A 13,438-nucleotide genomic window follows, 5' to 3' on the forward strand; every position below is an offset into this window, starting at 1 on the left:
ATTGATCTAATTGACTTACCCACTCCCCTGGAATTGCTGGCCTTGTGCTAAAGTGTGAAACCAATATTTGTTTAGTAATAATAAAAGTTGCTAAAAAATTGACATGTTTGGTTTTGTTTGTTGTTCAACATTTTACATTTCAACACTGATCTTTACTTTGGCAACATCTTTTCTATATTTCTAGGTTGTATGTGGTCAGTTTGTGGAATCCATGACATGGGTTGGGCCGAACGACAGATTTTTGGCAAAATTCGTTACATGAACTTCAATGGATGTAAACGTAAATTTGATGTCAACAGATTTATAATGCGTTATAAGAGCAAGTAATGATCAAGTACTGACATAACTGTAATTTAGTGTCAGCTGACATCATTCATTTTAGACAGCCATATTCTTTCTTACTCTTTGAATCTCATGTTTGCTGTTTATTTCACATTTAAAATTATTTTTTGCATGTATTTTTTAAAATTTTCTTTTCTTTTTAACCCTTTTGCTACCAACCTACCTGAAACTACCCTTGGTTCTCTCACACAAACTGTCTCAAAGTAACTTAAATGCAAATCTTCCATCAAAATTTCATGTTAATTTGTTCCAAACATCATCGTAATAATGACAAAGTTATTTTACTACATTCTTCATTATTTTCAAAATTAATAGAAACAAGGAACTTTATTTCAGCAGAAATATGGTAATAAAAGAGTTAAGAACTCTCTTCATGCTCCACATTTTATTTGCTGTAAAACATTTAAAACAATGAACATTTCAAACTCAGGGATTTATCAAAATAACATGTGGATTACACTTTGTAAGAAAATTTGGATTTTTTTTTGTTCTTTGGTCAGTAAGTGTTATTTCCTATTTGCTTCTATCTAGAAATCAAAGGAAATGACTACTATTCCCTCCAAACATTGCTTTTGTGTCCTGGATATCAATGTTTTGAAACTGACCTATTTTCCATTACATTTCAGACAAATTCAGAGTTGGGTTGCTGAAGCAGAAATATCGTTATAGCAAATATTCTGCTCAATACAACAGATTTGCTTGTCAGTTGCTGGCTTGATCATAAACACTTGAACATGTCCCTTAGTGGCTGACAGTATGTGCATCTCTGATCATGAGCAGGAGTAGTGGGGGAGCATCATAACCATGTGTTGAGAGGGATTCTTTGGGATTTGAATAAATGTAACAAAAGCAAAGTTTGTAGGAAATATTAGTCATTTTTCATACTTTGTTGGGGTAAGCAAATAGGAAATAACAGTTGCTACCCAAGGACAAAAATCGTGTCACACATTGTTATCAGTGATACTTATGTAACTGGTCACTGGTGACTTAGCAGCTGAAACAACAGGTATTTATGTGTGAGAAGTTGACATGATGTTTATATTTTTCTACCTGGATTATTGAAACACCACATTTATAAGTTAATAATGACATGTAATCTTTTGAGTAGAAACCTCATTATATTTCATTTGTAACTACATGCTGGGGAGATGGAATTCATAGAATCACTGCTTGCCACGTTGTTTGTTTCTGATGTTACTGTTTTGCTTTTATTTTGATTCTACGGTCATTAATTATTTTTATTATCATATCATCACTTTTTAAAAACAATTAAAATTCTTTTGAGTGTAATTTATAATTACATGCTTGCTCAGGGAAACGGAACTCCGTATTAAACTTGACAACCACATCTGAAGGTGTCGGTTCCAGTTAGTGAGCAGTGTATTTTTATAACACAATAAAAGCTTGAAATAAACTTTTAAACTTCATATAAACTTTAGCTTGCTTTGTCTTTGCAAGGAAGTTTCCATCTGTTTTACCTTCTTATCTTTTATTTATTCCAGTCATTAGACCACGACCATGCTTGGGCACGTCCTTAAAGGATTTTTGGTCGAATGAATAGAGTTCATTACATTTTTTAAAGTACTTATTCTAACGGTTCTTTTGTTGAACAGCTAAATTACAGGGACGTAAACACACCAACACCAGTTGTCAAGCGGTGGTGAGGGACAAACAAAGACACACGTACACACACACACATACATATACGACGGACTTCTTTCAGTTTGCGTCAACCAAATCCACTCACAAGGTTATAGTAGAAGACACTTGCCCAAGGTGCTACGCAGTGGAACTGAACCCGGAACCATGTTGGGAAGTAAGCTTCTTACCACACTGCCACGCCTACGCCTATGTGTAAATATGAAGAATATTTTCACAGTTTGTTTATCCAAATCTCTATCCAATGAAAGCCGCTTTATAAAGTATAAGATAGTAAGTAGATAATGTAATTTTGTAGTTTATTGATCTTTAATATTTTTTCATGTAATTTGAAGGCAGCGAGCTGGCAGAATGGTTAGGACGCCGGGCAAAATGCATAGTAGCGTTTCGCCCGTCTTTACGTTGTGAGTTTAAATTCCGTCGAGGTCGATATTACCTTTCAACCTTTCGGAGTTGATAAAATAAGTACCAGTTGAGTATTGGGATCGATGTAATCGATTTACCCCCTCCCTCAAAGCTGGTGGCCTTATGCCAAAATTTGAAACCAATATTTTGATGTAATTTAGCTCATAAAGGTATATTGATTAGGAGTAATTAAGCAGCTAATGGCTTTCACTCATCAGTAAATTGAACAACTGTGGATATCTATATGATATATATATATATATAAATATATAAAGAGAGAGATGACTGATTGTTGTTAGGTTCCTTGGTTTGGAGATGAGTAAAATCTACAGTAAAAATTAGTAGATCATTTCTACTTGACTACAACAAAAATCTAAACACGGCACCCAGTACACTCGTAAAAGGCACGCAGCACACTCTGTAAAGTGGTTGGCTTTTGGAAGTTGCATCCAGCCGTAGAAACCAAGCCAAATCAGACTGGAATGTAGTGTAGCTCTCCTGCTTGCTAGCTCTTGTCAAACTTTGCAACCCATGCCAGCATGGGAAACAGACGTTAAATGATGATGATGAAGAAGAAGAAGAAAAGTATACAGTACTTGGATTACAAACGAAAACAATGAAGATGTCTTGTTCAATATAGTCAGTCATTGTTTAATTGTATTTTATTTCCGTAAACCAGAAGCAACGTACATTTATATAACTGTATCAAAGGTAGTCATTGGCGGCGAGAGACATAGTTGTCAGAGCAGAAACTGATACAAACCAGAGAATGACGAGGACAAAGCTGATGGGTGGGGTATTGATAGATCATTGTAACGCTGTGACGGAGTATTTAGTCACCTGCAACGGTAATTTTAAGTTTATGATTTAATTTGATGTTTGTGATTGATGTTGCTTAGCTGCAGGTCAGCTTTCATTGAGCAAACCTACGATCAAAGGCATTCCAAGCATAACCATCCTGCCTCCTTTATACTATCAAGAACTACAAGGTGTGATTTGAGGGGGATTTATCTCACTATTTCTTTCAGTTGAGCGACTTCGTAAGGGTTCCCTCGTCGTGCTTGTGTTAGCGTTAACATCGTTGGTTGTCGGTGTGGTGAAAATATAGGACAATGCTCTGCAACCGGTATGCCGCGGCACACTGGTGTGACACGAGACGATGCTAGGCGTGCCGCAATGTAACCTGAATATAATTTTTTCCCTTATACTTTTAGTTATGTTTTTAGTTCAGGTGTGCCGCCGAATTTTGAAAAGAATATAAGTGTACAACAAGTGAAAAAAGGTTACGGAGCATGATATAGGAGACTGTAACAGCGGCGATGTTACGAATGTGGATATTGGTGGTAAAGTGAGATATTGGTTTTAGTGAAATAGCAGTTAATTACATTCCCCTCAAAAATATCGTATGCCGTAATCTATTATACCTTTTTAATTATACTGCGAAGAGAATTTTGATTTTAAATTTCATAACGTCTAGCGTCTCTTCAGATTTGCCTGTCTTCTAAAATAGATTTGTGTGTGTGTGTGCGGATACATGCGCATACACATATACATATAAATGTATACACATATCAATTTAGTGCCCCTCCTCCCCACTTGTTTTATCAATAGAATCCTTATATGATTTCCTCCAAAATCGCGAACCCACATCTATATTTTATGGATAACCCCCGCCACCCTAATTTTAAGACTTTAAATAAAATAAATGAGCGTATAACATCTTGAAGTACTTTTATATGCCATGTTTTTATGAAGTAAATAATTAAATTTTATGTAATAAAAAAAAAACCCTTTATCTTACGGAATTTTTTCACAGAACCCTGGGTTTCCTCGGAACCTACATTGGGAAACAATGCCTTATGGTATACATCCTCTATATTCGGGTTAGTTGGTCATTTGTTTGTGGGTGTCTTGCATATAATGGATTTAACATGGAATTGGCCGTTACACACAAGACATCAGACCCTAATTAAAATCAGAGTCAATATTCCAACAGCAAGGCTAATGTACGGTTGGAAGAATGTGGCCAGATATTGTTTTCGAAATTGGCCCTTCACCAGACTCGTAAGAGGAGTGATGTTTGTTTGTATGTATGTATGTATGTATGCATGTTTATGTTCTTTTCTGTTTTTAATTATTTAAATTATTTCTCTAAAGAGGGAGCTGGTTTCTAACAAAGATACAAAGCTCCATCATTGGAATGTAGATAACAAAAACAATGTCACATTTTAAACCTGAGAAAAGTCTCGCATAGTTTTACTGTCCCACTTACAGATTGTATTTATATTGTGCAAATCAGTTGGTTGAGTTCTTTTTCTGAAAATCCAAACTTAAACAGACTGACAGGCATTTACTTACAAAACCAAGTGCTCCGCTTATTGTTGGGACAAATGTGTGTGTGTGTCTTCAGTATTTAATCATTTAAATTCTTTCTCTAAAGAGGGAGCTGGTTTCTAACAAAGATACAAAGCTCCGTTGTTGGAATGTGGATAACGAAAACAATGTCACATTTTAAACCTGAGAAAAGTCTCGCATAGTTTTACTGTCCCACTTACAGATTGTATTTGTAATGTGCGAATCAATTGGTTGATTTTTTTTCTGAAAATCCAAGTTTATCCAGACTGACAGTTAGGCATTTACTTATAAAACCAGGGGTTCCAATTATTACTGATATAAATGTAAATTTGTAATCCGGATATAGAAACTGGAGGTTTTGAAGCAGTTGTCCATAATTATCTTCCTTCTCCTTGATTTTCAAAGAGATATTCACATCAGCAGGACAGCTGACCACCATGATAGTACATACTTTTTCTTGTCCCCAAACAACGATATTTGGCCTGTTATGCTTACACTTGACAGATGTTTTGATGGGAATGTTCCACCAGTATTCCTTGTGCTGGTATTTGTATGCATACTCAATAACTATTAGTTATACAGCTAACTATAACGTAACAGTTTATCAAATTTATCTTTTACTTGTTGAAGTCATTAGACTACGGCCATGCTGGGGCACCGCCTTGAAGAGTTTTTGGTCGAACGAATCCACTCCAGTACTTTTTTAAAGTCTGGCACTTATTCTATTGGTCTCTTTTAACGAACCGTTAAGCTACGGGGTTGTAAACAAACCAACACCAGTTGTCTAGCGCTAGTGGTGCGACAAACACAAGATTCACACACATAGATAAATAGATATATAGATATCTATATACGACGGGCTTCTTTCAGTTTCCGTCTAACAAATCCACTCACAACGCTTTGGTCGGCTCGAGGCTATAATAGAAGACACTTGCCCAAGATGTTACGCTGTGGGACTGAACCCAGAAACAAATAGGCGGGAAGCAATCTTCTTACCACACAGCCAAGCCTATGCCTACGTCATTATTTAATTACAACAATCATTGATTTTCTGTTCATTAACTTGGATTTTTTAATTAATTAAAAAATTAACATAATTGTAAGACAAATATATTTACATAGACATAGCAAAAGTGTTGTTTTTGGTGGTGGTGGTGGTGGGGATGGATTTATTTTATTATTAATAGTAATGCTTGATGTAGAGCCCCAAGTCGGCAGTATAAGTGTCGGCTTATGATCCAAGACATTACAACCATGACCATCCCATCTTATTTTCAGAAATTATAGATCGCAGACTAGATTATCCAATGCAGCTGTTATCGCTCAAGGGAGATTTGACTGTTATTTCTTCCAGGTCGAATGTTATGAAAATAGCATTCTCTCCACCTTTGGCCCATGATTGTGGAATGGCAGCGTTTAGAAAATTCATGATCGTGTGATATGATGGTGGTAGTAAAGATCGACACGATAATGCTGATGCTGATGATGGGGAAGAGGAGGAGGAGGAGGAGAACGAAATGGCTTATTGTTAAATCTGACGCAGCTCAACCGCGGTGATAGTCATGATATCGATCCCTGATAATATAATTATCATACAGCAATTACCATAATGACGATGATACATCATTGACATATAAAATGGTGATAACTGTCTGTAATACAGATACTGTTATTTTGATGGAGAGTTTTTTTTTTTTTAATGTTATCTCATGATAAAAGTCTACCAAGCACTATCGAATGTTTATTGTTAGGAGGGTTGGCTGTTGTAGACTGGTAAAACGTATTTTTGATGTTATAAAATAAATTAATTCCAATATATTGCCCACAAAAATGTATGTCTAAATAATTAGAGGGGTTTGTAAAGCGTTTTCATGTTTTCTCATTGAAACGAGTTTCTCTAACTTGTCTTACATTTAACACGTCACTACAGTACTGCAGTATTGAAATTGTCCTCCAAACGTTTAAGAGTTCCACATTTCTTTTTTTTTATCATTTACAGTTAAATTTCATATCGTTTTTTAGTTGGCGTCTAATATACTTGTCCAGATTTTCACAGACGATATATATTCTTTGATTTAAGACTAAATGATGTATCCAAATGCTAAAGCTGACCAGAATAGTTCTAAGCCAGAAGAGGGAAATCCAATGCTAACTTCAACATCAATCTACATCACAAGAAATCGTTTCTGAAAACTTTGATTTTTCGTCAATGCAAGAACTTTTTCTGTTAGTTAACAGAGGAATGGGATTATTTTCCGAGATGAAATCATTTTCCGGCGGCATTATGGTTGTATCAAGGAGTTTAGTATAGTTATCTGTATCACAATTAGTCGTAGTGCAGTCTACATCACTATCGGAGGAATGAAATCCATTGTTAATATTAGTATTAGTAATTCTGCTGTGGGCAAGCAGGGGCACTGGTTCATTTATTTTCAGTCTATCATGAATTCGTTTATGTCTCTCTAGATTACTCTTGTGGCTAGTTGCATAATCACAATGTGGACAGTTATAGTCCTTTTGTCCATTATGGACAGACAGGTGACGTCTTAGCAAAGCTTTCCGACAGAATCGTCGCCCACAGAACGGACAGGAATAACCGTTGTGATGAAATATTGTGATGTGTTCCCTCAGAGACGCTTTTGTTGAGAAAGTGACACCACAGCATTCCAGGACTTTATCGCAGGCTTGATGCATTGTAGAAATATGTCTTTTTAGATTGTTGCGTCTGTCTGTGACATAACGACAGTGTGAGCAAGGAAATAACTTACCACGAAATGTGTTACACACGAGCATAGCAAGTTCTAAATAGTTTCTGTTCATTAAAGGGGCTTTGTATTTGAAATAAGATAAGTCAGTTGGCATACTGGCCTGCTTGAATTGTTGGTGATACTCTACTAGGCTAAGTGGCCGTGTATTGTTTGCAAGAGAAGTTGGTGGAGGATACAGTGAATATTGCAACCAAGCAGCAGGTAAACCCAGAGCAGTCGGCAAAGATGCTGCTGGAGATATTATTGGAATGCCGCTATGAAGGTAGTGACGGCTACTAGAACTACCAAATGGAGTAAAAGAACTGCTTGGGCTTTTCGTGTTCCCTTTTTCTGAGTTTGAGCTGGGAGATTGTAAATAGAATCGCTCTGTTCGATCTATCGATGCGGGTGAATGAAGAGAAAGGCGATCTGCTCGCTCCATTGAACCAGGAGAGTATAGAGACAGGCGTTCTTTTTGGTCTGTTGATCCAGGCGAGGAGTTACTTCTTTCTTGAGACAAACGAGGAAGAATATTTTCTGCCCGAGAAGAACCACTGCAAAAAGAAAGAACGAAAAGAAGATTAGATTACAAAAAATTAATAAGATTAAAAGATTAACACAAAGTATAATTTGGATGTTTCAGATATTTTATTTCAACAAGGATTATCCATTCTATCTAAAATAGAGATAAACTCTATTATTTCTTATTTGTATTATTAAGAGCATCACTCCTAAAAATTTTCTGTGCCTCCTCTAATCAATTCGATTCGATGCAAAGTAACTTGGTATGATCCACACCAACGAAGTCGAATACATATTCTGATGTCTGGTCAAGTCAGTGTTCACAAATGTTGTCCTATGTTTGATGATAGTGTTAGCAAAGAGAATAGATCAACTGACTAAAGATAATTACGAAGTCTTGTTTTATGTTAACATCTATATTCTAATTTACCTTGTATTTCTGGAGATATGGAAGAACAAACGTTAACAAATAGTGGTTTGATATATATTTTTTGTATTTCACAAATACACGGAAATTAAATGAATTTGTATTTAAAATAGCACAATGTGAACAGGATGATCAAAATCGGCAAGAAACAATGAGAATGAATGAGAATAAGTTGATAAAATTTACGATAAACATAAATCTAAGAAAATAGATTGAATTTTGACAAATTTGTCTAATTTTTAGATTAATATCTGTAATCGTGTCTGAAGAGAGCAATATATGTCTAATACAGAATCTTCAGTCGGTTTCTAACAAATGCTCCAAACTTTACAAACTGAGAAAATATTTGCGTGAAAATAAAATCTGCAAATCAATACGATTTAAATTTAGTAGCGGGTTATTTCCCTCGTTAGATGGTACTTAACAATCGAACGTTGGATAGGCATATTTTTTTAATTCGATAACAAAACGGAAACCTTTCACTGCCTGATACTTATCACCAAGTCTTCGCTGCGATATGATGATGTGAAACAATGGAAGAACGGCACATACAACCAGATGCCTAGTGAAGCTATTGCAAATAATGTTATATCAAGTGCTATCACTGTAATTGGAAGTGAAAGGAACAGATTACATACAACCACAATTAAGTTAATTCTAAATATGGACGAGTCTCCGTCAATGCCATAAAATGGTTCTGGAGCCAGCTGAGGACGCTATCTAAAACGAATAATAAAATCAGTCGCGACATCAAATGTATTTAATTATATTCTTTAAAAAAAAAAATTAAGAAAGGAGAAATAATTCGATAAACGTTTCCCGTCATATTTTCCATTATTTACGTGACTTTAGATATATTTTGGAAACCACATTGATATCAGAGACAACTTAATAGTAGACTGTAAAAATCTTATGATAAATGAAAGACATCATCATCATAAATAAAATATGTGTGAGTAGAAATATATATATATGTGTGTGTGTGTGTGTGTGTGTGTGTGTATCAGGTCATCCCATAAGTTCTGTCCGATTTAAACTTTTTAAAAATCGAATGAAATTTAATAGTATTTTAGAACGTCTAATGGAATTAAAAATTATTTTTATGCATTTGTGTACATTTAAACTAATTAAATATTATTTTACAGAATAATAGAATTAAAATTTCTTTGATGAAAAACCCTTTCTAAGATGGAAGTATCCAAAGAGCATTTGAGGCACAAAATGCTTTAGAGTACAAAAAAGGAAACTCTGCAGTCGAAGCGACTCGAAACATACACTCAATTTATGGGAAAGAATGCTTGAATGAAAGAACTTGCAGAAGATGGTTTGCAAAATTCGGAAGTGGAGATTTCAGCCTTGAAGATAAAGATTGAACAGGACGTTCAGTTGAGTTTGATGATAAGCTCCTTGAGGCATTACTTGAAGAAAATCCTGCATTATCAGTTGAAGAATTGGCAATAAAGCTTAGTTCAAACCATACAACTGTTCATCGTCATCTTCAACAACTTGGAAAGGTTCCTAAACTTGAAAAATAGGTGCCTCATGAATTGTCCGAAAGCAACCGCAAATCCCGAGTTGACATCTGCTCTTCTCTCTATTCTCGCGAACTCATTTCACCCTTTTTGGATAGACTTGTGACTGGTGACGAAAAAGGATCTTCTATTGAAATGTTAAACGTCGTAAACAGTGGTTTGGTAAAAGAGAAAAAAGCTCAACCACAACCGAGAAGGGAACTTCATGGGAAAAACGTTCTTCTCTCTATCTGGTGGGATTGAAAAAGAGTAAGTCACTTTGAATTGTTACCACCTAATGCAACAATTAATGCTCAAGTCTACTGTCAGCAATTAGAGCTTTTGAACCAAGCTTTGAATAAAAAAAGACCCGCTTTAGTGAATCGCAAAGGAGTGATGTTTCATCAGGACAATGCACGACCCCATACTGCAAAGATCACATCACATAAGATCGAAGAGCTTGGTTGGGAAAAAATTCCTATCCACCTTATTTTCCCGATCTTGCTCCTTCAGACTACCATTAGTTTACAGAATCATTTGGAGAACATAACTTTCGCAAGCGAGGAGGAGGTCGAAACTGACATTTCAGAGTTCTTCGCTTTAAAACCAAAAGAGTTTTGCATTGATGGGATTAAAAAGCTTGTAAATTGATGGAAGAAAGTCAGATAATCATGGATAATTAAATTTCAATTAAATATAACATTTGATCACTTGTTTTCTTTATTCAAAATTCAGACAGAACATATCGGATGACCTGATATATATATATATATATATATATTATATATATATATATATATATATATATATATATATATATATATATATATATATATATATATATATATATATATATATATATATATTTATATAGATATACTCTTTTACTCTTTACTCATTTACTTGTTTCAGTCATTTGACTGCGGTCATGCTGGAGCACCGCATTTAGTCGAGCTAATCGACCCCAGGACTTATTCTTTGGATGTCTAGTACTTATTCTATCGGTCCCTTTGCCGAACCGCTAAGTTACGGGGACGTAAACACACCACTATCGGTTGTCAAGCGATGTTGGGGAGACAAACACAGACACGCAAACATATCCACACACACACACACATATATATATGTATGTATATATATATATATATGTATGTGTATATATATATATATATATATATATATATATATATATATATATATATATATATATATACGACGGGCTTCTTTCAGCTTCCGTCTACCAAATCCACTCACAAAGCCCGAGGCTATAGTAGAAGACACTTGCCCAAGGTGCCAAGCTGTGAGAATGAACCCGGAACCATGTGGTTCGTAAGCAAGCTACTTACCACACAGTCACACACACACATATATATATATCTCGTGAAGTATATTTGCCACCTAAATGTGACTGACCCATATGGGACGATGCAACTGTTGTTTATAGCCCCAGGAAGACATCTCCGGCTAACGACATCTCAAGTAATCAACCAATAAAAAAAATTTTAAAAAACGTTGAACCAACATCTTGTTTCAGTCATTAGACTGCGGCCATGCTGGAGCACCACCTTGAAGAATTTTAGTGGAATGAATCGACCACAGTACTTATTTTGTTGTTTTTTAGGCCTGTTACCTGTTCTGTCGGTATCTTTTGCCGAACCGCCAGATTACGAGGACATAAATACACCAATACATAAAACATACATTAATACGTACATACATACATACGTACGTTCGTACATACATACATACATACATACATACGTACGTACGTACATACATACATACATACATATATACATACATACGTACATGCTTATTATGTTTGTACTTATTAGTATTTATTGGTACTTGTTCTATAAGTATCTTTTGCCGAACCGTCAAGTTACGGGGACAAACATACCAAGACCACACACACACACACACATACACACACACACACACACGCACGCACGCACACGCGCGCGAGTAATCGACGGGCCTCTTTCAGTTTCCATCCACTACTAAATCCACTCACAAGGCTTTAGTCAGGCCGAGGTTATAGTAGAAGGAAACTTCTTATCGCACAGCCACGTCAGCGCTCTATAAAACATTAACCTCAGTTCAAACCTTTTCTTTGACGATGGTCCTTGGCAGCACCAGAAAAAGACTTCTCAATCTAACAACTTAATCTAGTTTCCATATTCTTGTTTCGACAAGGAATTTGTTTGTAGTATCGATGCCAACGGCAAACTGAGAAAAACAATTCGAGATTTCAGATCCATTTGATGGAGTGAAACACTTCAAATGTTGAGGAATGCGTGTATGTACGAATCTGTTAAAAACACGTTTTATATTTTCCAATAGATTTATCTTTTGGTGGCAACATCATGGTGTTTCTAGGCGATTTTTGACCTTTCATCTTACAGAAAGCCGGCAGAGCTGTTATCATCAACATAGGACATAATCTTTCATTCTGGAACCGAGTGACAAAAAACTTATCATAAATATGCGACTGCAGAATCGAAGGGTATTTTTATGCTGGAGTATTTTTATGCTTCATGTTAGTGAAGGAAAGAAACATCTGGGTCCTCATGGCAAGTCTGAAGCCCTAAATGGTGCTGAGGTTGTATCAAATAAACGAGAAACGCTAAATAACCTTTTATCTTTTATCTTTTACTTGTTTCAGTCTTTGACAGCGACCATGCTGGGGTCATGCTGAATTTTTAGTCGAATGAATCGACCCCAATACTTATTTTTATTTTTAAAGCCTGGTACTTATTCTACCAGTCTCTTTTCCTGAACTGCTAAGCTACGGGGACGGAAGCACACCAACACGGTTGTCAAGCGGTGGTGGTGACACAAACACACACACACACACACACACACACACACACACACGACGGGCTTCTTTCAGTTTCCGTCCACTAAATCCACTCACAAGGCTTTGATCACCCTGAGGCTATAGTAGAAGACATTTGCCCAAGATTCCACGCGGTGGGACTGAACCCAGAACCATGTAGTTGGGAAGCAAGCTTCTTACCCCACAGCCACTTTTTGACTATGTATTGGGCCCTCAGAAATTCACCGGGTAATCATTACTATTTCTTACTAATTCTGTTGTTGATTCTATAAATTCGGTCATGCGTGGCTATAATCTCAGAAGGTTTCAAAGTGATAACAACGCTGACAGCCAGAGCAGTCTATCCTGGATTAACCACCAGGATAGTAGCTCCCATTTTGAGGGATATACTTTGGCAATATAAGGGCAGGAAATACTCCCGAAACACTGGATGCACAAAACAGATAAACTGCTTAGGCGCGACAACCGATGTTGGTGTGCTTACTTCCCCGTAACTTATTGATTCGGCAAAAGAGACCGATAGAATAAGTACTAGGCTTACAAAGAATAGGTCCTGGGGTCGATTCGTTCGACTAAAAGCGGTGTTCCAGCATGGCCACAGTCAAATGACTGAAACAGGTAAAAGAATAAA

The 13,438-nt window shown here is 36.1% G+C and overlaps 2 protein-coding genes across 2 annotated transcripts in view; one reads left to right on the plus strand and one right to left on the minus strand.

Moving 5' to 3' along the window:
- Nucleotides 1–1,769, plus strand: part of LOC106876432 (deoxyribodipyrimidine photo-lyase) — a 36,587-nt gene extending 34,818 nt beyond the window's left edge. Inside the window, exon 10 of the mRNA XM_052974691.2 lies at nucleotides 185–1,769. Within this exon, the coding sequence (XP_052830651.2) occupies nucleotides 185–327 (143 nt within the window). The 3' untranslated portion in view covers nucleotides 328–1,769. The remainder of the gene's footprint in view (nucleotides 1–184) is intronic.
- Nucleotides 1,770–3,033: 1,264 nt separating this feature from the next.
- LOC106876429 (uncharacterized) lies at nucleotides 3,034–8,013 on the minus strand. The gene has a single exon (XM_014924973.3). It carries the CDS (start codon nucleotides 7,948–7,950, stop codon nucleotides 6,922–6,924), a length of 1,029 nt encoding a protein of 342 aa, XP_014780459.1. The 5' UTR covers nucleotides 7,951–8,013; the 3' UTR covers nucleotides 3,034–6,921.
- Nucleotides 8,014–13,438: the final 5,425 nt, after the last annotated feature.

Source organism: Octopus bimaculoides, chromosome 19, assembly GCF_046866305.1.
Source record: "Octopus bimaculoides isolate indiv1 chromosome 19, ASM4686630v1, whole genome shotgun sequence".
In the NCBI taxonomy this organism is placed as follows: Eukaryota; Metazoa; Mollusca; class Cephalopoda; order Octopoda; family Octopodidae; genus Octopus; species Octopus bimaculoides.

Excerpts from the sequence above, each read along its gene's own strand:
- LOC106876429 (XM_014924973.3), bottom strand. The coding sequence starts at position 7,950 with ATGGAGCGAGCAGATCGCCTTTCTCTTCATTCACCCGCATCGATAGAT.